This window comes from Triturus cristatus, chromosome 12, assembly GCF_964204655.1.
Source record: "Triturus cristatus chromosome 12, aTriCri1.1, whole genome shotgun sequence".
Lineage (NCBI taxonomy): Eukaryota > Metazoa > Chordata > Amphibia > Caudata > Salamandridae > Triturus > Triturus cristatus.
In genome coordinates this window covers 272,272,676-272,298,347 of record NC_140595.1, presented here as the reverse complement: position 1 = coordinate 272,298,347, position 25,672 = coordinate 272,272,676, and the positions used below count along the sequence as shown (strand labels likewise).

The window sequence follows — 25,672 nt, the reverse complement described above, 5'->3', positions numbered from 1 at the left end:
CTATAATACAATCCCCGTTAATGGCTTTTTGATTAAAACCAATCCAGCCAACTCTTCTTACGTGGATAATTCGTCCCACCAGGGGTTTAGGCAAGGGCCTATTTTCTTTGAGCCAAAAAAGGGTCTTATTGTACAGGTCCTCAAAAGTCTCCTGCTTGCCCGAGCTAAGCACAGGCACCCCAGTCAAGACAACTACATAAGGCTGGCAGGCCGGGGGAAGATTAACATTAGTCGCCCTTCCCTCCCCTAGTCCCTCGCCTGTCTGCTGTGTATAAGCCTTTACAGGCTTGACTACGTTAGATGTTAGGATCTCAGAAGGGCTTGAAGCCACAGGCTTAGTAGCTGGGATAATAGAATTTGCTTTGCCCGGGGTGCCAAAAGCTATGGGACCTGTTGTCTTTTTACTTAAGGTGGTATTGGCAACTTTAGTGGGCTTTGCTTTGTCTGCAGATTTAATTGCTAACGGACCAGGCTTCCACCCCGACCCTTCGACTATAACAGTAGGTTGTGAGGCACAATCAGGCGCCTCCGGTAGAACTGGTAAGGTGCCTGTTGAAAAAGCTGAGCTTTGGTGTGCTATATATGGCTCCCTAGTAACACCCCCCCCCCCCTGTACCCTCCTCCCTGTTTCTTAACTGTAACTTAATAAATGATTTTAGGGAGAAGAAATTATCCAGGGTTACCTGCTCCAATTTGTCCATCCGCTGAGAGAGCCCCCCAATTTTATCTAGCACCGGGAGAAGTAGGGATTTCATCATTTTTTCCAAGTTTGCAGAGAGGAAGGAATCCGGAGATGGAGGTGCTGGGAGGCCATCAAATGATGCTTCATGGCCAATGGGCGATTGCCCTCCCAATATGCCCTCCACTTTGTCTCCCTGCGGCAGGCAAGGAACTCGCCCTCCTTTCTTGTAAGGGCCACCTAACCTAGCACCAGCCTGCCTAGGCCTCTTATAGGCTTTAGCCGGGATACCTTTTCGTAAGGTGGGTAGCCTTTTCCTTTTAGTAGGGGCAGGGTGTAGTTCCGCCTGTACCACTAAGGCCGGAGCAGGGGGTATATTAGGGTTATTAGGGAGATTGGCTGAGGGTAACAGCGAGATGTCTGCCTCATTAGCCATAGAATCTATGGCCATATTGTTTTCAACATGAAGTACCGAGGCTGTCAGTGTTTCGAGATCATCTATGCTGGCTCTCAAGGCCGCCACCCGGGGATGGTCCAGGGGGAGAAGGACAGGCAAAGGGGGCTCCTGGCTACGCTCTGGGGTAGGCACCAAGGCTATCGGGCCCAGCGATGAACGTCGAAAACCAGAGGGCCCTCGCGATAGTCGGCGCTCGGCCATACCAATTTCCTTGTCAATCACATTGGCCACGCGGGTAATAAAATGGTCCATGGTGCCAATCATACTTCCCCCATCTCCCTCACCCCCCCCTCCACCCCCCCTCAGGCTTTTACCAGAACGGGTAGACATGACAGGAGCAAACTCAGTCCAAATAGGGTACCAATACACCCAACACAGTCCCACAACAGCAAATGATGAATGGTGCTAATGCAGCCCACTTATCTGATGGCACGTAGCTAGGTGTCAAGGGGGTGGCCCAACCCGACCTTGATCGACCGCGGACGGCCACAGACGGCCCGCTCTTTGCCCGGGCTTAGCCCGGCGCCGACCCGCGTGCGGTCACGCGATGCGGTGGCAGTAGTCTATTTTAAGCGCCTCCAGGTGCGCGAGAAGGTCCGGCGGCTTCCGGGTCCGCCGCTAATACTGCTGGGGGTTGTAGTCCGTCTCGGCAATGGAAGAGCAGGCCGCCGGGGACCACGCCACACACCAGGGAATAGAGAACACCACAGGCAGCGGGAAGCCAACAACACAGGTTCTGCCCAAGTCGCCCGTTCTGACAGCGGCAGTAGTCTATTTTAAGCGCCTCCAGGCGTGCGAGAAGGTCCGGCGGCTTCCGGGTCCGCCGCTAATACTGCTGGGGGTTGTAGTCCGTCTCGGCAATGGAAGAGCAGGCCGCCGGGGACCACACCACACACCAGGGAATAGAGAACACCACAGGCAGCGGGAAGCCAACAACACAGGTTCTGCCCAAGTATGGTTAATAGTAGGAACCTGAGACAACTGACTCGTGTGGTTGAATCCACTGTTAATGTTACGGCTGGTGCCCTTGGTAATTTGACAGCTGAGCTCCAAGCGGATCGCCTCATGACTTTGCAGAACCGCATGGTTCTCGACGTCATACTTGCAGACCGCGGTGGGGTATGTAAGGTCATCCAATCTAGTTGTTGCATTTTCATACCAGACAACGCTCCAACAGTTTATCAAGCCATCTCCAAACTGCATAGAATATCTGAATCCATACACGTGGATAAAGGAGATTGGTCACTGGTGAGGTGGTTCTGGGAATTGATATCTGCCTGGGGTTGGAAGATTCTGATGGTCATTGGAATGATCTTAGCCATCCTTTTCCTGTTCTGTCTGTGCATACAGTGTGCTCCTGCGATATGTGGCCTCTGTGCTACATTATGTGTAAGGAAACCTGTATCGAGGGACGAGCTAAGTAATAGGATGATGCTACAGCAACATCTCCATGACTTCGTGAATATTGACCTGGACTCGGATTGATGTGAGCATAGTTATTGCCTATGTAAGGGCAAAAGGAGGGTCTGTCGTACTTTGCAATTTGGGACCGCGTAGGAGGCAGGGCCCTACCCCTGTCTATCCCGGTATTAGCGAACCGCGAATGGTCAATGCGGTATGTACAAGTGCCTTGTGTAACGTTTTAGCTATAAATGCACTTCATATACGATATTATACATTGACTTCGTGGGTTCCATCTTAGAGCGGTGGCCATCTTATGGTTGCCCTCACATAGGCTACACATTACAAGCAAATACGGGCCTTTAGAACACATGTGCCTTCCTTTGACTTCTCTGTGACCTGGGCAGCTTGGCTCCGCTGCCCCAGGTCAGTCCGGTCTCACGAGCTCCCCGTCCTACGGCCACCTGTGATTAGCATCAGGGTTTGACACACCATAAAGCCTTTTCATCCCACACAAGCCTCCAGCTAATCTCTTTCACACCTGACTGTTCCTGCTTTATGGCTTGTTTTCCAAACAGGAGATGCTCGTGTTTATTGGGGCCTGTTGATATCTGATGTGGGATCTGAGCCTCGCTGGGTAAATAATTGTGGGCTGGCTTAACTGGACTGTGGGATGGTCATCATGACTCTGCCTTTTCGTTTGTAATGTATACATTTATATGGCCATATCATAAAACAAGGAATGTGTGCCTGAAGCATGATATTTTGTATTTAAGGAGAAGCCCGTTTCTGTAATTTGAAGCAGTCTCCTGAGAACATACACGCTGTTGTACTTCTAGGATGCCTGTAATTGGTCTGCAGCCAATAAACTGATCTTTGACTTCACCCAGAAGACTCTGTGTTTCTGTAGGTCTGAAACAGGAAGAACCCGAAGTCATAGGGTGTGTTCCCCTGCACCGCTGGGCTTAAAATTCCCAGTACTTCACAAATGGCTAGATAAATACATACACATAAGGGTATTAGCAGGGGAATAACACTGTATAATCATTTCCATGTAGTAAATATGTTTTGTGTCTCTTTTTAATTAAGTTGACCATTGTGGCCTGCTGAAAGATGGCTGCCATCCGCAGCCTGCATTCGAGTAGATGTAATAATGAAAGAGGCTTTGCGCTGACTGCGACCCTGACTTCTACTTGAACCGAAAAGCCATGAATATGACGACAAATCCAGGAGCGATGCCAAGTGCCCCTGAAAGTGAAGAATGTTGCAAATTCTGTAAACTGACCTGATTTCATAAATAAGATACATTTTATCCGGAGAAGACATCCGTGAAAGTTATCAATACATGAGAAAATTTCCTAATGTATCAAGACGACATCATTCGCTGCCAAACGGATGTTTGAGAACTATGTTTGTTACATTTAGAATGTAAAATTTGGTATAAATACTAGTAGACTAGAGAGGTCTAGCGCCACTTCTTCCCGAACCAATGATCAGAGGTCCCGACGCTGACAGAGAGGACGGTGACTCTACAGGACAACTAGAAACTTTAACTTTTTGCTGAGGACCAGTTCTGACTTAGAAAACGACTTTTAGCCAGAATAGGTAAATATGAAGAAAATGATCTTGCATTTATTTGGCTTTTCTTACAAATTAATTTAGATAAACTATATTCTGTTTGAATTACTGTGTCGGGTGGTTATTTCTTGTTATGTTTATTGAATATTCTGAATGTTTTTCATCAGATCTATAGCAACTAGTTGATGCCATTGACCTCAAGGTATATGCAGATTGGTTAGGTATATAGAAAGTGTTTCCCCTATGCAAGGTACGGATAAAGTGGTTAGGTTTGAATGTTGGTGTAATGGGCCCCACCAGCGTGTGATGTGTGTGTGTGCGTGTGACTGTGAAATCACTCCGTCCGTGGAAGTATAGGGGATTTGGAAGCTCCGATCTGCACCAGTTTCTTGGTAGCAGAATGATGGTTAACTATTGTCTTGATCTGGTGAATTTGGCGTGTATATAAGCTTGTTGATTATTGATTGATATTGAAATATGTACTAACACTATATGTTGAAGTCGTATTGAGTTTTATGTAGTGTGTACGGCTTCTGGGATGTAGGAAGTCGGTGAGAGTTCCGTAGTAGGGCATTGGGAAGCGCTGCTCTCGGAAGAGGCGGGATTGTTGGCCCTGTATGCAGACAGGGGAAAACGTGTGACAATAGAAGTTGCACGACGCATTGTCTGGGTTCGATTCGGTGGCATCGCCGTGTGCTACCATTAGAGACATATTTTCTGTGTGTAAGGAGAGTGTATGATAGCGAAGGTTACCTGTGAAGTTCTGGTCTTAGGTATCAGGGATCCTTATGGTATTCCAATAACGCTTATCACTAGGAAGGTAATAGGTATTCTCTGAGCTTGTTAGAAGGACAGAGCAGAGGTAAGCGCTGCTTTGTTAACGTGTGATATAATTCTGTAGTAGGACAGACTGTTCGCTGTTCTCGGGAAAGACAGGATTCTGTGTGAATGTACTACATTTTCTGGTGTGAAAGTGCGTGAATGAGAAGGCATTCTGGTTAATTGTGAAACTCTTAGGAGCATTCGGGAGAAAACAGTTAATTGGTGCTTGTAAGAAGGGTAGAGTAGAGGGATGTGCTACTTTATCAACGGAAGTAACGATTCCGTAGTGGGGCAGAGGTAAGCGCTGCTCCCAGGAAAGGCGGGATTCTCGTGGGAAAGGTCTTTTGCTATTCTGTGGTTAGCGAAGCAGACAATGGAGATGTTTGTATGTTGTAACTAACAGACTCGTAGAAATTGAAACAAAGTCTACCGAGTAGTTTTGTAAAGGATGGGTAGACGAGAGACAGGAGACAGGAGCAGGAGCTGCTGTAGCAACTGCTGACGACAGGAAGACCGCGCTGTGATTGGACAGTGGGTTAGAACAGTGGAAGCACGGTGATTGGTGTGCTAATGCACGCCGCGCACGGATTGGGAGACATACAGGGTGACGTAGACGCTCCAGGATTGGTGCGTTAGTGTGAGTCGCGCTGGGATTCGTGGACTGAGTCAGTGACGTAAACGCTCTGGATTGGTGCGTTAGTGTGAGTAGCACTGCAATTGGACAGGAGATCGTACAGTTGTAGAAAAGACTAAAGGGTTGGGGAAAACAAGAAAATATATTACCACGCTGGAGAAAGGAAAAAGAAATCCTTGTTTAGTAAAGTTAAGACCTGGTTTAACAAGGATAAGGATATTGTGACTAGGGAAGGAGAGTTACTTCCTCCGACAAGAGCCCCCGCATCCTTCATGGTTGCAAAATATGGGTATCATACCTGTATTTGGTTAGACAACTGGGTAAAGTATACTAGAGAGGATGGGGTTTTAGCTTTCCCGGAACATGGCTCATTTAATCTGGCCATATTAAGAAACTTACGGGAAAGGATGATGAATCTAGAGCCTCGGCCTAGGCCGACGCAGTTCGAGGCATTAACTGAATGGGAAGATGAAACACATGAGCGAGAAAAGCAGAGGAGTGGAGGAAACAACCGATATATGTTCGGTAGAAAGTATGATCGTGAAACTCATCATGAACGGATGAGAAGATGGCGAGATGCCAGTATGACTGAGGGATTATATCCTGTCATAACTACCGGAGAAATAGAAGGGAAAAAGTGCACAGAGAAAGCACATAATGTAGAAACAAGGAGGTGTGGGGCGAATGAGTCTGAAGATGATGTCTTAGAAGACATGTTTTACAAAAGACCACCCCCTTATAGACGAGAACCAGAAGAAAGGACACCAGTTACCCCAATGAGAGACACCCTGCGGGTTATAAAGACGGAAGTCATGACCCCTGAGTTGAAAAGCAGTAGTTCTCTTGTGGAAAGAGAGAGTGAAAGAGAGGGAGAAAGAGAGAAAGAGAGAGAGAGAGAGAGAGAGAGAGAGAGAGAGAGAGAGAGAGAGATAGAAAGGGAAAATGAGATTGAGGATGAAAAGACAAGAGAACTAGCAAGAACCACACTTGAATTGACAGAGAAAATCAGGGTACTGACTAAAAATCTGGAAGCAGTTACGGTGCCAGTAACAATAGGTCCGGTTATGCCTATTTTTCACAAGCAGAGGATGGGTGAAAGTGGTTTAACAGTACCATATGTAGGTAACAGATTAGTTGTTCCTCCAGAGCAGACAGAAATGAGATTGGGAGAAAGTCAGTGGAGATCAGGAGAAAATCAGTGGAGAAATACCATATGTGGCGGAGAGTTGAATGAGCAGACTAACTCAAGTTTGAATTCCGGTTGTATGGAAGGGAACAGAATGACTGGAGGATCGATCCTAGAACCACAAAGAGTTTCAGAACCAGTGGGTGCAGAAAAATCTACGGGGATAACTGCTGAAGACTTGAATGATTGGCTGAAAGCTTTGCAGAGAAAAGAAAAGGATTCCCAGGCAATTGATGTAGCTAGACTACGTATAGAATTGGAGGAGCTAATAGCGGGAACAATTCCTCCGAAATACTGAAAGACCATCAGGATGGGGAGCTGTTATTTATGTGTAAGAGTATCACATGGAGAGCAAGGAACACACATGACAGGTTGAAAGGAATAGCTAGTGAAATGGGAATTGACATTGACAAGGTAAAAGCTTTACAAAGGCCTTACCAAGTGGATTTTACAGATAAGGACATCGAGAATCTGAATAATGCAGGCCGAACAGGGCAGATTAAGGAAATGATTGCTTTGCTGCGAAAATGGGGAGATGTGGAGAAATGGAAGGATAGATGGTATAAAAAACGAGAAGATGCAGTAGATAGAACTTACTCAACATTCCCTTTGAAAGAAAAAGAGAAACCAGTGGCAGCCTATCCCATGAGGGAGATTCCAGGAGGAGGGTATGTACATGTCCCATGGACCAGACAAGATATTTTATCATTTACAAATGATTTCCCTCGACTGAGAGAGAAGCCCGTCGAGTGGTACAGACAGGTTGACAGATTTGTGAAATTGTCAAAAGTGCTGTGGATTGACCTGAATAGTCTGTTTGATATAATTGTACCAGCAGACTTGTGGTCAGAGTGCAAGATAGTCGTAGATTGGCCCACTAAAGAATACCCAAGAGATCCCAAGACGGGAGCTCCAGACCCAGAGGTAATGAAAAAGTATGAGCAGGTTATGGTTTTCCTGAAAAATAAGGTACCCCCCAAAGAAACAGACTGGGTTAAGATAGATCGAACACATCAAGAAGTGAAAGAATCAGTCCATGCTTACTATGAGAGACTAATACTGGCTTTCAAACAGTTCAGTGGAGATAAACATCTGGGTGACAAGGACCTGAGCCATTTTGTATATAGATTTGTGTATGGCTTGCGACCTGAAATCAGTGAAATGATAAGGGAGCATACCGTAGACTGGCAGAGTAAAAAGATTGATGAGATCCTGAGACATGCAAAATACTTCAGTGATGAGATTGAGGCAAAGCAGAGAAAGCTGAAAGAAAACGCGATGTGGGCACAGGTGAAAGTTGCAGAAAGACAGGAAGCACAGTTGGTTGAACAAGCAAATAATCCAGGAAATAAACCCAGGTTGGCCAAGGAAAAGGGAAAGGCAATATTGAGGAAGCAAAGAAAAGGTTTCCCTGCCACAACTGTGGAAAATTAGGGCACTGGAAATCCGAGTGTAAGAATCCACCGTCCACTAACGATGACAATCCATCATTGAATTCACAGGTGCAGAACGAGGGGTGTGGTCAGCATCAACAACAGCAGAAGGCTGTTAAGCAGCAGAATCAGGTGCCAAAACCGCCCTTGCCACAAAGCAGAGGATCCCAGAAGTACAGCCAGGATTCGGGGTTCTACAATGAAGAACAGGTAAACAAGCCAAAACGCGCAAGCGCTGTATCACAATATTGGCTAAGAAACGAGGGAAGTGACTCTGAGGGAGACTTCTGAAGGTGCCGAAGAGAGGAGGAAGAGTGCGTACTTGGCGCAACTCTAGAAATAGACCAGGCAGGACCTTTTGTTGATGGGAAAATCAATGGTGAAAGTGTTACTTTCTTAGTTGACACAGGAGCCACAAGATCAACTGTCAGGTCAGCTGATATAAAGAATCTTCCTCTCCCGGATGAAGCAATCCAAGTAGTTGGTGTATCCAACACACAGATTAAAACTCATCTTACTGAACCAGTAAGGGTTAGAATAGGGAAATTCACAGACATGCACCGGTTCGTGGTGTGTGACACCAGTCCTGTGAACTTGTTAGGCAGGGATTTACTGTGCAAGATGAATTGTACCATCTTTTGTACACCAGATGGAATAGCCTTTGAGACACCAGATGAGGATGTCCTTTACAGAATGACCCTAGATAACAGGGAAAGTGAGGCTATTGGAACTTATGCAGTGTTCAATCCGGATGGATTGCCCCCAGAATTAAAACAGACAGTAAAAGCAGCAGTTTGGGATTTTACTGGAGAAGATGTGGGCCTGATGAGAAATGTAGATCCAGTGAAAATTACTGTAAAGGATGGAATAGCTTACCCAAACATCCCGCAATACAGACTGACACCTGAAATAATTGAAGGAATAACCCCTATAATTGAGAAAATGATCCAGCAGGGGGTGCTAAGAGAAATATTGAGCAGCCCATGTAATTCACCTATAATGGGACTGAAGAAACCCAATGGGAAGTTCAGAATAGTACAGGATTTGAGAAAAATTAACAAGATTGTTGTGCCATGCTGTCCCATTGTGCCAAACCCATCAGTAATTCTGTATCAGATTCCCCATGATGCAGAATTGTACACAGTAATTGATTTGTGCCATGCTTTCTTTTCAATCCCGTTACATCATGACAGCCAGCCTATTTTTGCATTTAGGTTTGGACAGCGAATTTTGGCATGGTGCCGAATTCCACAGGGGTATACAGAGAGCCCCTCGATATTTAATCAATTGTTGAAGAAATCTCTGGAGGGTTTAACAATGCCTGAAAATTCAGTTCTGGTCCAGTATATTGATGACCTGCTTGTGGCATCAAAAACACGTGAAGCTTGTGAGACAGACACCATTGCTTTGCTGAATCATTTGGCAGATGGAGGATTAAAAGTATCTCCAGCCAAATTAAAATTCTGCCAGAAAGAAGTCCAGTATCTGGGACATAATATTGAGAAAGGCCTGAGGAAAGTGACCACTGACAGGATCAAAATCATCAGAGGAATGAGAGCCCCAATGACACAAAGAGAAGTAAGAATGTTTCTGGGAATGGTTGGTTATTGTCGTCAGTGGATAAGTAACTTCTCCTTAATTGCCAAGCCACTGATTAAATTGACTAAAAGTGAGGTGAAAGACCCATTGGAATTAAACCCAGAAGAAATGGCAGCATTCAAAGAATTAAAGAACAGGCTATGTGAAGCTCCTGCCCTAGGAATGCCAGATTACGAAAAAGAATTCGAGCTGTATTGTAGTGAGAGGAATGGATGTGCACTTTCAGTGTTAATCCAGAAACATGGACGTCTGAGAAGGCCAATTGCGTACTTTTCATCAACACTTGACCCAGTAGCAGTGGGTTTACCAGGTTGCCTGAAAGCAGTAGCTGCTACATGCAGGAGTCTGGAACAAAGTGAGGGCATTATAATGGGATATCCTGTACGGGTATTCGTGCCTCATGATGTGGCAATCCTTTTAACAAGGAGCCGGACACAGTTCATGTCTCATAGTCGGCTGACTAAATATGAGAAAGTCATTCTTGGTGCAACAAATGTGAGTCTTGAGAGATGTGTGAATGTGAATCCAGCAACGCTGTTGCCAGATGCTGAAAATGTGGGTGTGAGAGATGATGTTGATCATGATTGCCTGGATGTGCTTGATTACTGTACAAAACCAAGACCAGACATAAGAGATCTACCACTGCCTGAGAGTGATCATGTGTTGTTTGTGGATGGATCTTGTTTGAGAACTGATGAAGGAATGCTGAGTGCTGCATATGCTGTGTGTACAGTTTTAGGAGTTGTGGAAGCATCACCCTTGAAAGGAGTTAAATCCGCTCAAGTGGCAGAATTGGTGGCACTGACGAAAGCTTGCAAGATTGGAAGGAACGTAAGAGTGACTGTAATGACTGACAGCCAGTATGGCTTCGGAGTTGTCCATGATTTTGGCCAGCTATGGCTACAAAGAGGTTTCCTGACCTCAAGTGGAACTCCCATAAAGAATGCTGAAGTGGTTGGAAAATTGCTTGAGGCGATACAGCTGCCTAAAGAACTAGCAGTTGTAAAATGTGCTGCTCATAGTCAAGGTGATGATTTTGTCACCCTTGGGAACAAATTCGCCAATGACATAGCACAGTATTGTGCGAGGAATAATCACTCCATCAACCGGAGTAAAGAAAAAGAGATGTATTCTTGTTCCTTAATGTTTACTAATGTGGTGGGAACATGGGAGGAAGTGAAACAGCTGCAGGATGAGGCAGGAGATGATGAAATGAAAGATTGGGTGAAAGCAGGTTGTGCACCCAGGGAAAAGGACCACGTGTGGGTCTACAGAGATGGAAGACCAGTCATGCCCAATAGCATGCTGTCAACAATGGCAAGGATGTATCATGGCCAGGGACACCTGGGGAGGGATGCTATGATAAGGGCCTTTAAGCAGACCTGGTACAATGCAAAATTCAGGCTGATAGCAGAAAGTCTCTGTCAGAGATGTCTGATATGTCAGCAATTCAATCCTGGAAAGAAAACAGTGGTGAGCCTAGGTACAATAGGCAGAGAGGGAGGACCCTTCACCAGAATGCAGGTAGACTTTATTGAGATGCCCCAAGTCAATAGATTGAGGTATGTTCTGGTGGTAGTCTGTTTGTTCTCCAGGTGGGTGGAGGCATTTCCAACAAGAAGAAATGATGGAATAACAGTGGCCAAGCTATTGTTAAGAGAATTCATCCCAATATACGGGTTCCCAGGGACCATTGAATCAGACAGAGGAGGACACTTTTATAATGAAATCATGAGTTTAATCTGTGAAGCATTGAGTGTACAGCAGAAGCTACATTGTGCTTACCGACCAGAGGCTTCTGGTGTGGTTGAACAAATGAATGGTACCATTAAAAACAGAATTTGCAAAATGTGCCTAGCCACAGGAATGAAATGGCCTGATGTCTTGCCTCTAGTCCTGATGACAATTAGGTCTACTCCAGACAGAACAACAGGTTTGAGTCCACATGAAATCATCATGGGACGTGCAATGAGAAATGCGTTTGTGCCAGTCAACAAGCTGATGACTATAACTGATGACATGATTTTGGATTACTGTAAAGGCCTGGCTGACGCAGTCCATTCTGTGTTTCACCAGGTTGGAGAAGACGCTACCACCCTTGAAAAGAAACCAGCCCATGATCTGAGCCCAGGGGACTGGGTAAGAATAAAAGTCCACAGAAGAAGAAACTGCCTAGTTCCAAGGTGGGGAAGACCAAGGCAAGTTGTTCTGACCACAACCACTGCTGTGAAGTGTGCTGGAGTGAAAAATTGGATACATGCAAGTCACACTCTGAGAGTTCCAAATCCAAGAGACCAAATGGTACTGGAAAAGAATATTTTGAAGAATCAGATTCCAGTGATGATGCAGACAGTGAGGCAGTAAAAAGAAAAAAGAATCCTGAAAGGGGGGAAAGTGAGTCAAGAGAAACTTTTGTCCCGCCAGAAGGAATTCTGAAAGGAACATTACCAACTTCAGAGACAAGTCCAGATTCTGAAGAAGTGCCTGAAGTCCCAACTAACAGTGACGAACACAAAAAGAAAGAAAGAAAAGAAAAGAACATTTCCACAGAGGTAATACCTGAATCAAATGAGGAAATTGGAGAAGTTCCACCTGAGATAATTCTTGAAGAAGAAGGGACAGAAAAAGATAGAGAGGGACAGATTGCGGAAGAAACCAGAGGAGGTGTAGGGAACATCAACAACAAGCTAGGTGAAGGGACAAGTAGACAGCAAGAAGATTGCGTGTCGGAGACCCGAGGAGGGACAGAAATAGGGAAATCTCAATCGGTGGGAAAAGAGACTGTGGGAAAAGAGAACATTGTTGATGAACAAGAGGCAACTGAAACAGAATCTGATGAAAGTGAGAATGAGATACCTGAAGGTCGAGTTCTAAGAAAAAGAACTTGGATTGGAGAAAGAAACAGTAAAGAGGGAAAACAGAAAAGAAATGCTAAAGGAGATCTTTGGCCCAATAAGATAAAGAGACTGAGATACCGACTGACACGAGTTAACTCTTCGAAAGCTGAACAAGTGAACGAAGTGTCAAGTCAAAACCAAACGAAAGGAGAAGAAACAAAGAAATCTGAAGAAACTAAAAGAATCAGAAAACCAAACCAGAAGTATAAGTCACCGGAATGGACGTACGTGGCACTGCCTGAAGAAGGAGAAGAGGCAGATAGTCAAGGAAATCCAGAGGAGACTTTACTGAAAGTGGTTGAAGGAGAAGAAGAAGCTGTTGGAATCCTGAGAGTTATCTTGTCCGACATTGGAGAAGAAACGGATGTTCAGGACCTGATACAGTTTGATGATGATGAAGACACAGTAAAGAATGATAAAAACCCAAATTGAGTAAATCCAAAGAAATCACTTGAAGAAGAAAGTGAAGAGATATACTAAGAACTAATAGATTGTATTAATCTGGTGGGTACTTGCTGCCCTAAAAGTTCAGTAGTGGAGTAGAAGAGGCTAAGTCAAAAGACACGGTCAAAGTAACAAGATGGCTAACACTGAGAATAATCAAAGTAGATGTACCTTCTTGAAGAGATGGTGCAAGATGTGCTGCTGCTGTACAGGATTATTAATGCTGCTTTGGAGCGTGCTTGCTCTATTAATTTCTTTTAGAGTTACAATAGACACTTTAGAAGGACATACTGGGAATCTAACTAACATAGGGAAGTGTTCACAGAAGATAGTTCCAACTAGAATGAGCAACATACATGTACATAAGGATAGGTCTATTAATGATTTTTCTAGCAATGTGTTTTCAAAATTATTGTACGAATATGTGAAGACAATGGATGTAAGGGATTGCTACGTTTGTATGCAATTACCTGCTTCTGTTTCGGAAGGAGTGACTCATCATCACCTTCCGGCTACGTATGGAATTTCATGTAGTGTGTTAATTAGTATATTTTATCTATTAGGGAAATTAGATTATAACAGGTCAAATGTAGATAATATTCTTGGCAACTGCCTATGAATAAAAAATTGAATCCTGCTAAAGAAGCTAACATTTTAGGTGAGATTTTTATTGAAACTAGAGAATTAACATTAGAATATGTTTTTAGAAACAATTTAACCTGCAGTTTGAAGGAGGAAGAGAAAACATTCCTAGACATGGTTGAGAGAAGAAGGTTGAACATGCATAAGAAAGCTGAAGGACATGAGATGAGTGAAACAATGTGGGATATTGAAAACGAAAAAGAATTGAAAAATGGGGCCAGTCCAACTTTGGCTCTAGATGCATCACAGAAAGGCAAATTATGCATTACTAGGAAGAAATCCCAGTATGATTATTATTTCATAGGGACTAGTGAGTGCCATGATACATACTTTATTGCAACCGGATGGGGATTTAGAGGTGGTGAAGAGCCAGTTTTTCCGGGAGTGTATTATATTTGTGGGAATAAGGCTTATTACAGGTTGCCTGACCATTGGTATGGCACATGTTATGTTGGCCTGGTCTTTCCAAAGATTTTTCACATGGATAGAGTAGAAAATGCTGAACAAACTAATCCTTTAACACGCTATAGAAGAGAAACATGGACAGAAATTGTAGGAGATATTTTTGGAGCTTTGATACCAGCAGTGGGAATTTCATTGAATGCATTTGGCATTCGGAAGCTGTCAACAGTGGTGGATCGCTTGTCAACAAGCACCGCTGGAGGCTTTCTTTTGGTAAATACTGAAATGGTTGCTTTACGCGCTATGGCGATGCAAAATCAACTTGCCCTTGACATTCTATTGGCAAAAGAGGGTGGAGTCTGTGGAATGCTGAAAGTTCAACATTGTTGCACTTACATTCCTGACGAAAGCAAAGATCTAAAGGTCTATATCAAAAATATTACTGATTTGCATGAAGAATTAGTACCACTGGAAGCTGAAAGTATCTGGACTAAAATGGCTAATAAGATGATTGCTATTAAGAATTTTATTGCTAAAATAGGTAGAACCATATTTGGCAAGATATTATTTCCATTAACGTGTGTAATTGTAGCATTATTAATTCCTAGATTAGGGTGTCTGTGTTGTAGATACAGAAGAAATAAAAAGAAAATAACACGAGAAAATGTTAAAAAGAGACAAAAGAAACCAGAAAGAGATCCACAAGAAATAGAATTAGAAGAACATAGGGAAAGCATATACATAGAAACCAAGAGAGAAGATGACATGGAAACAAGGGTTTGAAAAATGAACAAGAAGACATTTCGAATTTCTTCAAAAGGGGAAATTAAATTGATTTTGGGGTTTGTGATTTTTGTGGTGATAAGATATCACCAAAGGGGGGATTGATGGAGCAGGGTTTTCAATATAAACCCAAATATCTGTATGTCATTATTAAAAATACTACTGATTAATTAGTAACTACTAAAGGTTTGTCGTATTTGTCTAACCAACCTTATTAACAGAAGAATTACACGTGGGAATGCAATTGCATGGCTAAAATAATAAGTGAACTAAGTTGGTGAGCAAATTGACAGAATAGATGTTGCTTATGTGATGTTATTATGTTTTGCGCTTATAATTAATATGTATTAATGGCTTTTGATGTTGCAAATGGCTAGATAAATACATACACATAAGGGTATTAGCAGGGGAATAACACTGTATAATCATTTCCATGTAGTAAATATGTTTTGTGTCTCTTTTTAATTAAGTTGACCATTGTGGCCTGCTGAAAGATGGCTGCCATCCGCAGCCTGCATTCGAGTAGATGTAATAATGAAAGAGGCTTTGCGCTGACTGCGACCCTGACTTCTACTTGAACCGAAAAGCCATGAATATGACGACAAATCCAGGAGCGATGCCAAGTGCCCCTGAAAGTGAAGAATGTTGCAAATTCTGTAAACTGACCTGAATAAACTTATAATGATTTCATAAATAAGATACATTTTATCCGGAGAAGACATCCGTGAAAGTAACGAATTAGCTATGGACTTATATTTTCTATTCAGAACTTGAAGTTATCAATACATGAGAAAATTTCCTAATGTATCAAGACGACATCATTCCCTGCCAAACGGATGTTTGAGAACTATGTTTGTTACATTTAGAATGTAAAATTTGGTATGAATACTAGTAGACTAGAGAGGTCTAGCGCCACTTCTTCCCCAACCAATGATCAGAGGTCCCGACGCTGACGGAGAGGACGGTGACTCTACAGGACGGCTAGAAACTTTAACTTTTTGCTGAGGACCAGTTCTGACTTAGAAAACGACTTTTAGCCAGAATAGGTAAATATGAAGAAAATGATCTTGCATTTATTTGGCTTTTCTTACAAATTAATTTAGATAAACTATATTCTGTTTGAATTACTGTGTCGGGTGGTTATTTCTTGTTATGTTTATTGAATATTCTGAATGTTTTTCATCAGATCTATAGCAACTAGTTGATGCCATTGACCTCAAGGTATATGCAGATTGGTTAGGTATATAGAAAGTGTTTCCCCTATGCAAGGTACGGATAAAGTGGTTAGGTTTGAATGTTGGTGTAATGGGCCCCACAAGCGTGTGATGTGTGTGTGTGCGTGTGACTGTGAAATCACTCCGTCCGTGGAAGTATAGGGGATTCGGAAGCTCCGATCTGCACCACACTCTCCATTGTGCCCCTCCAGATCACAAAGACATCATCAATATAGCGGAGCCAGAGCATGATGTTATTGGACCATATGTCTGCATATTTTACCATGAGAACCTGATATATATATATATATTCTTAAAACTCCACAACCCCTCAAACCATACCCACCCAAAGCCCAAAAATTACCCTTGCCACCCAAAACCCATACCCACCCTAAACCCTAAAATTTGTTGCCACTCAAAATCCCATGCCCACAAATTACCCTTGCCACCCAAAAACCCTATACCCACCTTAAACTCTAAAATTACCCTTCCCACCCAAAAACTCATACCCACTGTAAACCCTAAAAAGGCCTACCCTAAACACTTTGAAAAAACAGTTTCTCTGACATATATATATATAATTAACTAAGGCTCACATTTACAAAGCACATGGCTTTACCATTCACCAGGGGATGAAGGCAATCACCGACTGGATGAAGGAAAGCCGACTTAAGCTGAACTCAGACAAGACGGAGATCCTCATCCTCGGGTCCAACCCCTCAGCATGGGATGACTCATGGTGGCCCGCAGCACTGGGGACCCCCCGGCCCCCACCGACTACGCACGCAACCTGGGAATCATCCTCGACTCAAAACTCACCATGACCAAACAAGTCAACACAGTCTCCTCCACCTCCTTCAACACCCTCCACATGCTCCGCAAGATCTACAGATGGATCCCGACAAACACGACGAAAACAGTCACCCAGGCCCTAGTCAGCAGCAGACTCGACTACGGAAACGCCCTCTACGTCGGAGCCTCGTCCAAGCTCATCAACAGACTGCAGAGAATTCAGAACGCCTCTGCACGCCTGATCCTCGACGTCCCGCGCCGCGACTACATCACCCCCCACCTGAGGAACCAGCACTGGCTCCCCGTCGAAAGGAGAATCTCCTTCAAGCTCCTGATCCACGCACACAAGGCACTCCACAATACCGGACCAGCTTATCTCAAAAACCGACTCTCCTTCTACGTACCCAACAGGAAACTCCGCTCTGCTGACCACGCCCTGGCCACGGTCCCGCGCATCCGTAGAACAACTTACGGAGGCAGGTCCTTCTCCCACCGCGCCGCCAAGACCTGGAACACCCTCCCCCTCTACCTACGACAAACCGAAGACCTGCTGACCTTCAGGAGACAACTCAAGACCTGGCTCTTCGACCAGTGGCAGCAGCATCCCCCCTTCCCCCCCACAGCGCCTTGAAACCCTTACGGGTATGTAGTGTGCTTTACAAATTACATGATTGATTGATTGATTGATACTAAATTTGTTGTAAAGGCATGTGTGCTAAAGGTTGTGTGGTAATGGTAATGAGCGTAACAAATGCGTTTTATTGGCAATGTGTGGTAATGGCACATTGTAATAACTATCTGTGTACGGATGAAGGGAGATATTTTTTCCTGTAACGTAACCCCAAGGCAGGTGCGTTTGGCATCGATCGGCGGTAGGGGGGCGGCAGGACGTGTGAAGTAGTGCGGAGGACGCAGGAGGGGGGAGAACGCGGGGGAAGCGGCTAAGTAAAAATTAAACATTTTAAATTTACCTTTTTGCTGCTTCCACGCACGTCTCTCCTCTGTAGTCCTCCCTTGCTCGGCCACCGGAAACACACCCAGGCTCCTAGCCAGAAAATCACAACACACCCTTAGCAGCGTTGTGATTGGTCTGAGCTCAGATTTTTGGCGCGCAGACGCTGACTGAAGACCTGGCCATGTTCTCCACGTAGGCTGCAATGCAGCCTGCATGGAGAACATGAGAAGTGCGCAAGACTATTTTGGGCAGCCCAAGATAGCCGTCCAAGCAGTCATTGCGCACTTTAGGAGGGTGCTACCATTTCTTCCCTGTCCTCGCCCCCTCACGCAAAGCTGTGAGTGGAATATGAGAAAATAAAATGATAATAACGCGAGTTATTATCATTTTATTTTCTCTGTCTCTCACTGCAAAAAGCAGTGGGGCCGCCACTGCCCAAAGGGTCCCACAGCCAAGATGTAGACTTAGGGTGATATTGTTGAGCAATAGCGGTGACACTGAAACTCATTCCATTAGTCATGGGATACAATGGCCTGCTAAGCACTCTCAGTCTGCAACGAAATGATAAATGCATCAAACATTAAATAGATCATAAATTGTTTTGAATAGATGGTTAATCAGAAATCATTAACCACTTTTCTGTGCCAAAGTCTCATGGACATAATTTAGTTCAGGAGTCAAGCATTATTCAACTACAGAACTTTACTAACTTTCGCTCAGTGTCCGGCCTTCGTTGCGAGCCATCTCCCGTCCTCACCGCCCCCAACCACTTCAATAATCCTGAAATAAAACAAAAATGTGTTACATCGTTCAATGATGCTATGAAGGGGATTAATCTCTGGTGGGGAAATGCACAAATATTTAAACATACTTTAATTCAAGTCTGATCAATAGAAGAAAGACTGATACCTGACACCTTGCAAACCCAAGACGTGCACATATTTATTACGTGTTCGAAATAAAGAGCGTTACAATACAATTAAAGTAATGGGAAACAGCATATTTTTCTCAGTAAAAAGGTATGACTTTGCATCATATAATGACATGGTGAGGAAGCAGTGTTTTTGAAATGCACCTGGCAAGGATAAGGTTACAGCCTGCTTTTGTCATGTGACAAAACCATTCAGAAGAATTGGAATCAAATGAAAAACAAGTATGAAGAACATGTTTCAATAGGAATGTTAAACAATCAATCAATATATTTAATGTGCTTTAGCCATCAATGGCTAACTAGGAAAGTAAAAAATTAGCAAACAAGGCGGTTTGGTTTTAATGCGCTAAGGCATCAAAAACATGGGTGTGTGCGTGTCTGTGTTTGCATGCATTAACATAACAAGGCCAGATTTACTGGCAGAGGTAAGTAACCTCTGTTGTATTAAGATGGTCTGCCATGACATGGTCGCGCTCAGTCCACTCCACACAAAAGGCTGATTCCCGACACACAGCACCGCAGGAACCTCAGTAGGCTACTCCTTATTCTTTAACCGAGGGAGTTGTCAGAAAATGCAAATACCCCCACTTTGATCCTTACTTAAAACGTCATTGGGTAAGTGAACTTAGTAACGCCTACTCACTCTAGATGAGTTCCCTTTATACTGCCTTCTGTCCAGCTCTCTCTCCATCCGCTCAGCCTTTCATGCATCCATTCATCTATCCATCTGTTCATGCTTCCATCCATCCATTCATAATTCATTTTACCATTCCATCCATCCATTAACCCTCTCATCATTACAGTCTTGCATCCATTCTTTCATCCTTCTACCTACACTTGCAACCATGCATACATAGTTTCACCCATCTATCCATTATTTTCACCCACCTACTAATTCCCCTCCTTTTATCCATCTGCCAATTCATATATTCACCCTTTCATTTAGATGTCCATTCATCCTTCCACCCCTTCACCCAGCCTTTCATCATTCCAGCCACTTTCACCCACCCATGCAAATGCTGTTTAACCCTCCCATCCATCAGTCCTTTACCCCTTGCAACCATCCTTTCATTCTATTGACCCTTCCTTCTTGTCACAGTTTCTTCCTTAGTTTTATATGTCCTTCCTTTCATGTTAATTTCCAACTCTCTGTCTTTCTTTCCCCCTCTTTCTCTTCATTCCTTTGTTGTTATTAACTTTGCATCCCTGACCGCTGGTATTGTTTCCCCTTAATTTTGTGTTTTAAGAGCCTTTGTCTGAAGAGCTGCAGATAGGAAAGGCTCATAAAAGTATCAACTCCCTCCCCACTTAAACTGCGAACGCAGGGGGTACAAGCAGGGGAGCAGCCAGGAAATTAAAATAACCCCACTTTGAGCCCTATGACATCAAATAACGGAGACTAAAGGATATGGAACTCATTGGCACCAGAGATGTGCAGTAGTCACTCCTATCTTGGGTTTCAACAGCATGAAAACGTTACTCCGCCAAAGATACTTTATTAACTGCTTTACCCATATGTGAGAACAGCCATGGAACAACACAGCTATCCCGAGCTCTGATGTAAGAACTGTACCAATGTTACTGCAACTCATTCAGATGTGAGGCTTTTTGAGTGAAATCAAACCTAACACCTGGGAACTGGTTCTTTGTGTATGTTTACATGCTCTATATTTTACAGCACTCTTATACCTTCGGGTCTTTTTGGCATAAACGCCCAATAAATACATAAAGAAAGAAATACAAATTAAAGTTGCACTCAAGATAAAGACAAAGACCTAAGTATGCGGAAATAGAAGAAATTATTGTTACAGAATTGACAACAACATACTTTGAGATTATGAGGGAAATTGTAGAAAGTTCCAAAAAGAGCAAGAACAATACAGATATATAAATGCACTGCAATGCTTTTACCGGTGCTGAATCTGCCGCCATCTGCATTGTGCCATGGAACCGTATCTTTGATTCATTCGCATTTGAACCTTGTAATGTGGACTCACACCAGAAAGTTAAAAAGATTCCACCTATAGCTTGGTCATGGGTCAAGAGTTTAAATTATCGTTGTTCTCTCCATAAGAAAAGTCTAGCGTGAATGGTTATTTCATATTTGTTTTATCAGTATTTTTAAATGTTTTGCAGTTTCAGGATTCATTAAAACACAAAGAAATTGAGGGGATACAATCAGTTGAGGAATGCTACCATATACTCTTTTTGGAATAGTCCATATTCTCTACTCTGTATTTTGAGAGACCAACCTGTACTTTTAAGCACAAAACACTCTATTAGTCTGTTCGGTGCTTCTCTGCTATTCAAACATATAATTTATACAATGAATGCAAATTGTGACAGTTAGCGTGCCAGCCTATTGTTGCCGGTGCTCGCGCCGCAAGTGATCAGCCCCTGCACTCACACCAGAAGGCGGAGCGTGTAGAAAAATAAAGGTGGGCGGGCTGCGTTAGGCAGTCCGCGCTTTATAACTAACGTGTGTGGTTGTCCCTCATTTGCCGCGGCGTTTCCTGCGCACAGCGCCCGCTCCTGCACGGCCCAGGGGGGGCCTCAGATGTAACAGTAGCGATGAGGACGGGATCGATCCACGCTCCACAGCGCTCCCTGCAGTGAGGAGCTGCAGCACGACCCACGCCTGCACCGGTCAATTGAAGGCAGGCCCAGCAGCACAGCACGAGGCCCACACACTGCCACTGAGGCGGTGAAGCCTGGCACCCAACACAAACACAGCACAGGGGAGCCAGCCCCCACATGTGGTATTCACCATCCAGCACCGATGCAGAGCACCACAAGGCAAGGCACGCCTACAGCACTGCGGGTGAGACGCGCACAGAGCGCGGGAGCCGCTCCCAGGATAGTTTCTGCCTTGCGAGGCCAAAACACGTGCCACAAGGCCGCAATTACAAGGACTAGTCGCACAAGCCCCAGAAGCGCCAACCACACAACACAAGGTCCCAGAGCTATCTGGCAGGGGACAGCACTCCTGCTGAGGGAGTCTACCGTTTCAACCAGCCAGCACCATGGGTGATCAAGGGGAAGGCGCGAAGACCCCAGCGAGAACCACAGTACAACACCCTCCCACAGGAGTCCTACCTCCTTTTAGCGAATCAGCGGACCCCGCCGCAGCATCGCCAAGATGGCAAGTCTGGCTTGGCCGCCTAGGAAATTACTTCATTGCCACCCGACAAACAGATGGTGCCGTTAAGCACTCGTTGCTTCTCCACTATGCGGGAGAGGAGATCTACAGGCTTTTCAAACACCTCCCAAACACCGGACCACCCGAGGATTATGTAGCAGCGGTGACTGCATTGAATGCGCACTTTGACCGTCAATTGAACCCAGACTTTGAGCACTTCAAATTGAGGCAAGCCAAGCAAAGAGAAGGAGGGTCGGTAGACTCTTTTCATGCGAGGCTGAGAGAACTCGCTAGTACTCACCTCGTGGGAGAGAGAGTGGCAGAAGAAATCAGAGCGCAACTGATTCTGGCAATCCGCAGCAATTTCCTGCCAGGCCTTATTCTAAGGCAGCCGAACATACCGATGAATTACATACTGGTGTTGGCACGGTCTCACGATCTCTCGCCCGAACGAGCGGAGGAGATGGACCTCGTGCTGACGCGCAACACAGAGAAGAGCGTCACCGTAAAAGACGAGCGAGCTGATGCCGTCAGGATGCGAGACAGGGCCTACAAACCGAGAGATCGCCCACCACCAGAACCGAAAGGTCAATGTGGGTTTTGTAGATACAAATATCACCCACCACAGTCATACCCAGCTCAAGAGAAGACGTGCACCAACTGTGGGATTGCCAACCATTTTGCCTCAGTATGCAGAAAAAGACGCAACGAAAGGAAGGATGACGCCCCATTCCAGTGCGGAGAACGGTCCGCCAGCTATCGAGCATTTCCCTGTCTTCCTCGCCAGGAAGGAAGAAGATGGAACAAACCCTTTACCAAGCAGATGAATCCTCGTCTGATGAAGAAGGAGAGACATACCTTGTCTCGTTTACCCAAGCTCTGAAAAGACGGAGGCGTCCCCAGCCAGCACAGTGCACATAGCTGGGTCAGAAGTCACCGTCATGGGGATCCAACAATACAACAAACTGAAGCCTAAGCCTGAACTACGACCGTCAAAGACAAAGATTTTTGCCTATGGGAGCGATTCACCGTTACCCCTCTGGGGCAAATTGACCGTGCCAGTGCAGTCAGAAAAGACCAAAATCACAGTGGACATCCACATCATCAACCAGGAGGCAGACACACTGCTGAGTAGTCATGCAGCAGAAGACATAGGGCTGGTGACGTTCGTCAGGAGCGTGCAAGCTGACCAGACCAAAGAACAGCTCAGCCAATTTGAGGATTTATTCAAGGGGCTGGGGCAGATAAAGAAGGCTCCAATCAAACTGCATATAGACCCAACGGTCGTACCAACGGCACAGAGACACAGGAGGATCCTTTTCCACCTCCGACCGCTAGTGGAAGAAGAACTGCAAAAGCTAGAAGATCAAGGGGTTATAGGGAAGGTCTCAGGACCCACACCATGGGTGTCCCCCATGGTGATCGCCGAAAACCTCTCCAACCGGGGAAGATAAGACTCTGCATTGATATGCGCCTCCCTAACAAGGCCATTCGGCGTGAGCACCACATAACACCGACCATGGATGATATAGTGGCTGATTTGAATGGATCCAGATGGGTTTCGAATATGGATCTGAATGCCGGCTACCATCAACTAGTGCTTGCAAAGGAAAGCTGATATATAAACACCTTCAGCAAGCATCTAGGACTCAGAAGGTATAAACGCCTAAACTTCGGAATATCATCAGCTGCCAAAATCTTCCATAACGCCGTCAAAGAGATCCTGGTCAGGCTACCCGGCGTACTAAACGTGAGTGACAATATACTCATCCACTCACAGACAGCTGAAGAGCACTACCGGCACGTGAGAGCCACGCTGAAAGACTCCAGGACCACGGAGTTACCCTACACAGGGAGAAATGTCTGCTGTTCCAGCAACGTATAGAATTCTTTGGCTACACCTTCACGCAAGAGGAATCCAGGTCGTCACCTGCAAATCCCAGGCCACCAAAAACGCGTCAGCACCTCTAACAGTGGCTGAAGTCCACAGCTTACTCGGGATGGCCACTTACTGCAGCCGTTTCACCCCAGATCTGGCCGCCATTGCGGAACCTCTCTGAAACCTCACCCGCGCAGGTGCCCCGTGGCAATGGGGCCAGACAGAAGAAGCCGCTTTCTAAGCAGTCAAGAATGCTCTCCTCGACCACACCACACTGGTGTATTTCAACCCCTCCAGGCAGATAGAGATGCTTGTGGATGACAGCCCCATAGGACTTGGGGCTGTCCTGACCCAGGAGCAAGAGCCCGGACGGTGGGCTGCCTTAGCATATGCCAGTAAAGCACTCTCTCCGACTGAAAAACAATATGCCCAAATTGAGAGGGAAGCCCTAGCAATTCGCTGGGCATGCCGGCACTTCCATTTATACATATGTGGGCACCAGTTCAGGATCATCACGGACCATCAACCCTTGGTACCGTTGATCAAGGGCTCGGCACCGCACCCACCACCACGCATCGAACGGTGGGCCATTGGACACTAGCAGTACGAGATGGACGTAGCATACAGGCCCGGGCCCTACAAACCCCACCGATTTCCTCTCGAGACACCCAACCACAGAGGAAGACGAGAGTGAAGAACCAGAGGCTGACTCCAGTGAAGCACACCTCAACATGACCTCGGCACTCACGTGCCCATGAGTGTGACCCTCGAAGAGGTGGCAGTAGCGGTGGAAGCAGACACCGTCATAGCCAAAGTCCGAGCAGCTGTCCAAGGAGGGCTCTGGCATCAGTTCCTACAGTCAGCCAATTCCTGGTCAGGCCCGGAGAAGGAAAGTCTAATACACATGTGGAGGGTCAGGAACAAGCTGAGCGCTACCCAGGGAGGAATCCTGCTAAGAGGGTCTCGCATAGTTATCACAGCATCCCTCCAGTCACGAGCGACCCAGCTCGCCCACGGAGGGCACCAAGGAGTGGAAAAGATGAGAGCCCGCATGCGGGAAAAAGTCTGGTTCTCTGGAATGGATGCCCGTATCGACGAGATAGTCTGAAGGTGCCCATCCTGTCAAGTGACAAGCAGCTCCGAGGGGCCCGCACCCATCCTCACCGAAGAACACAGAAAAAAAGCCCCTGGGAGAAGCTAAGTGAGGACTTCGGAAGTTTTCCGGACGGACAAGTCACCCTAGCCCTGATTGACAGCTATTCCAAGTACACTATCGTGGAGGTTGTCAACTCTACGGCTTTCTCGCATGTCGGCCCAGTGCTGGAGAAGGTATTTGTCATGTTCAGGTGTCTGGAAGAGCTCAGGAGTGACAACGGACACCCCTTTCAAGGACACGAATTCTGGGAGTTCCTACAACACCACAGCATCCAACACAGACGCACCTTTCTGCAATGGCCCCAGGCCAACGCAGAGAGGACCATCAACAAAACTCAGCGCATCGCAATAGCTGAACACGCTGATTCGGAACAGTCCCTACAGAAGCTCCTGAGAGAACACAGGAGCACCCCTCAGAGCTCCATGCGTCAAGCGCCCTGGGCGCTAATGTTCAATGGCACTCGCCGAGATGGCCTCCCTACCACACCAGGGTGGACATCCCCTCACTTTGACAAAGATGGCGCCCTAAGGAGAAGGGAGAAGCGGAACAACTCAGCCAGCCAGGCCAGGAGAGCCATATCCCCCCAATTGCACCGCGGGGACACCGTCATCATGAAGGACCAGAGACCCGGATTGAAACTACGGACTCG

General features: G+C 45.5%; 1 protein-coding gene across 2 annotated transcripts in view; it reads right to left on the bottom strand.

Annotated features, from left to right (window-relative positions):
* Positions 1 to 25,672, bottom strand: part of LOC146775837 (NACHT, LRR and PYD domains-containing protein 12-like) — a 984,872-nt gene that overhangs the window by 923,833 nt on the left and 35,367 nt on the right. For both annotated transcript variants that reach the window (XM_085639880.1, XM_085639881.1), the window contains exon 2: positions 18,629 to 18,698. In XM_085639880.1, coding sequence (XP_085496006.1) covers positions 18,629 to 18,662 — 34 coding nt within the window. In that variant the 5' untranslated portion in view covers positions 18,663 to 18,698. The remainder of the gene's footprint in view (positions 1 to 18,628; positions 18,699 to 25,672) is intronic.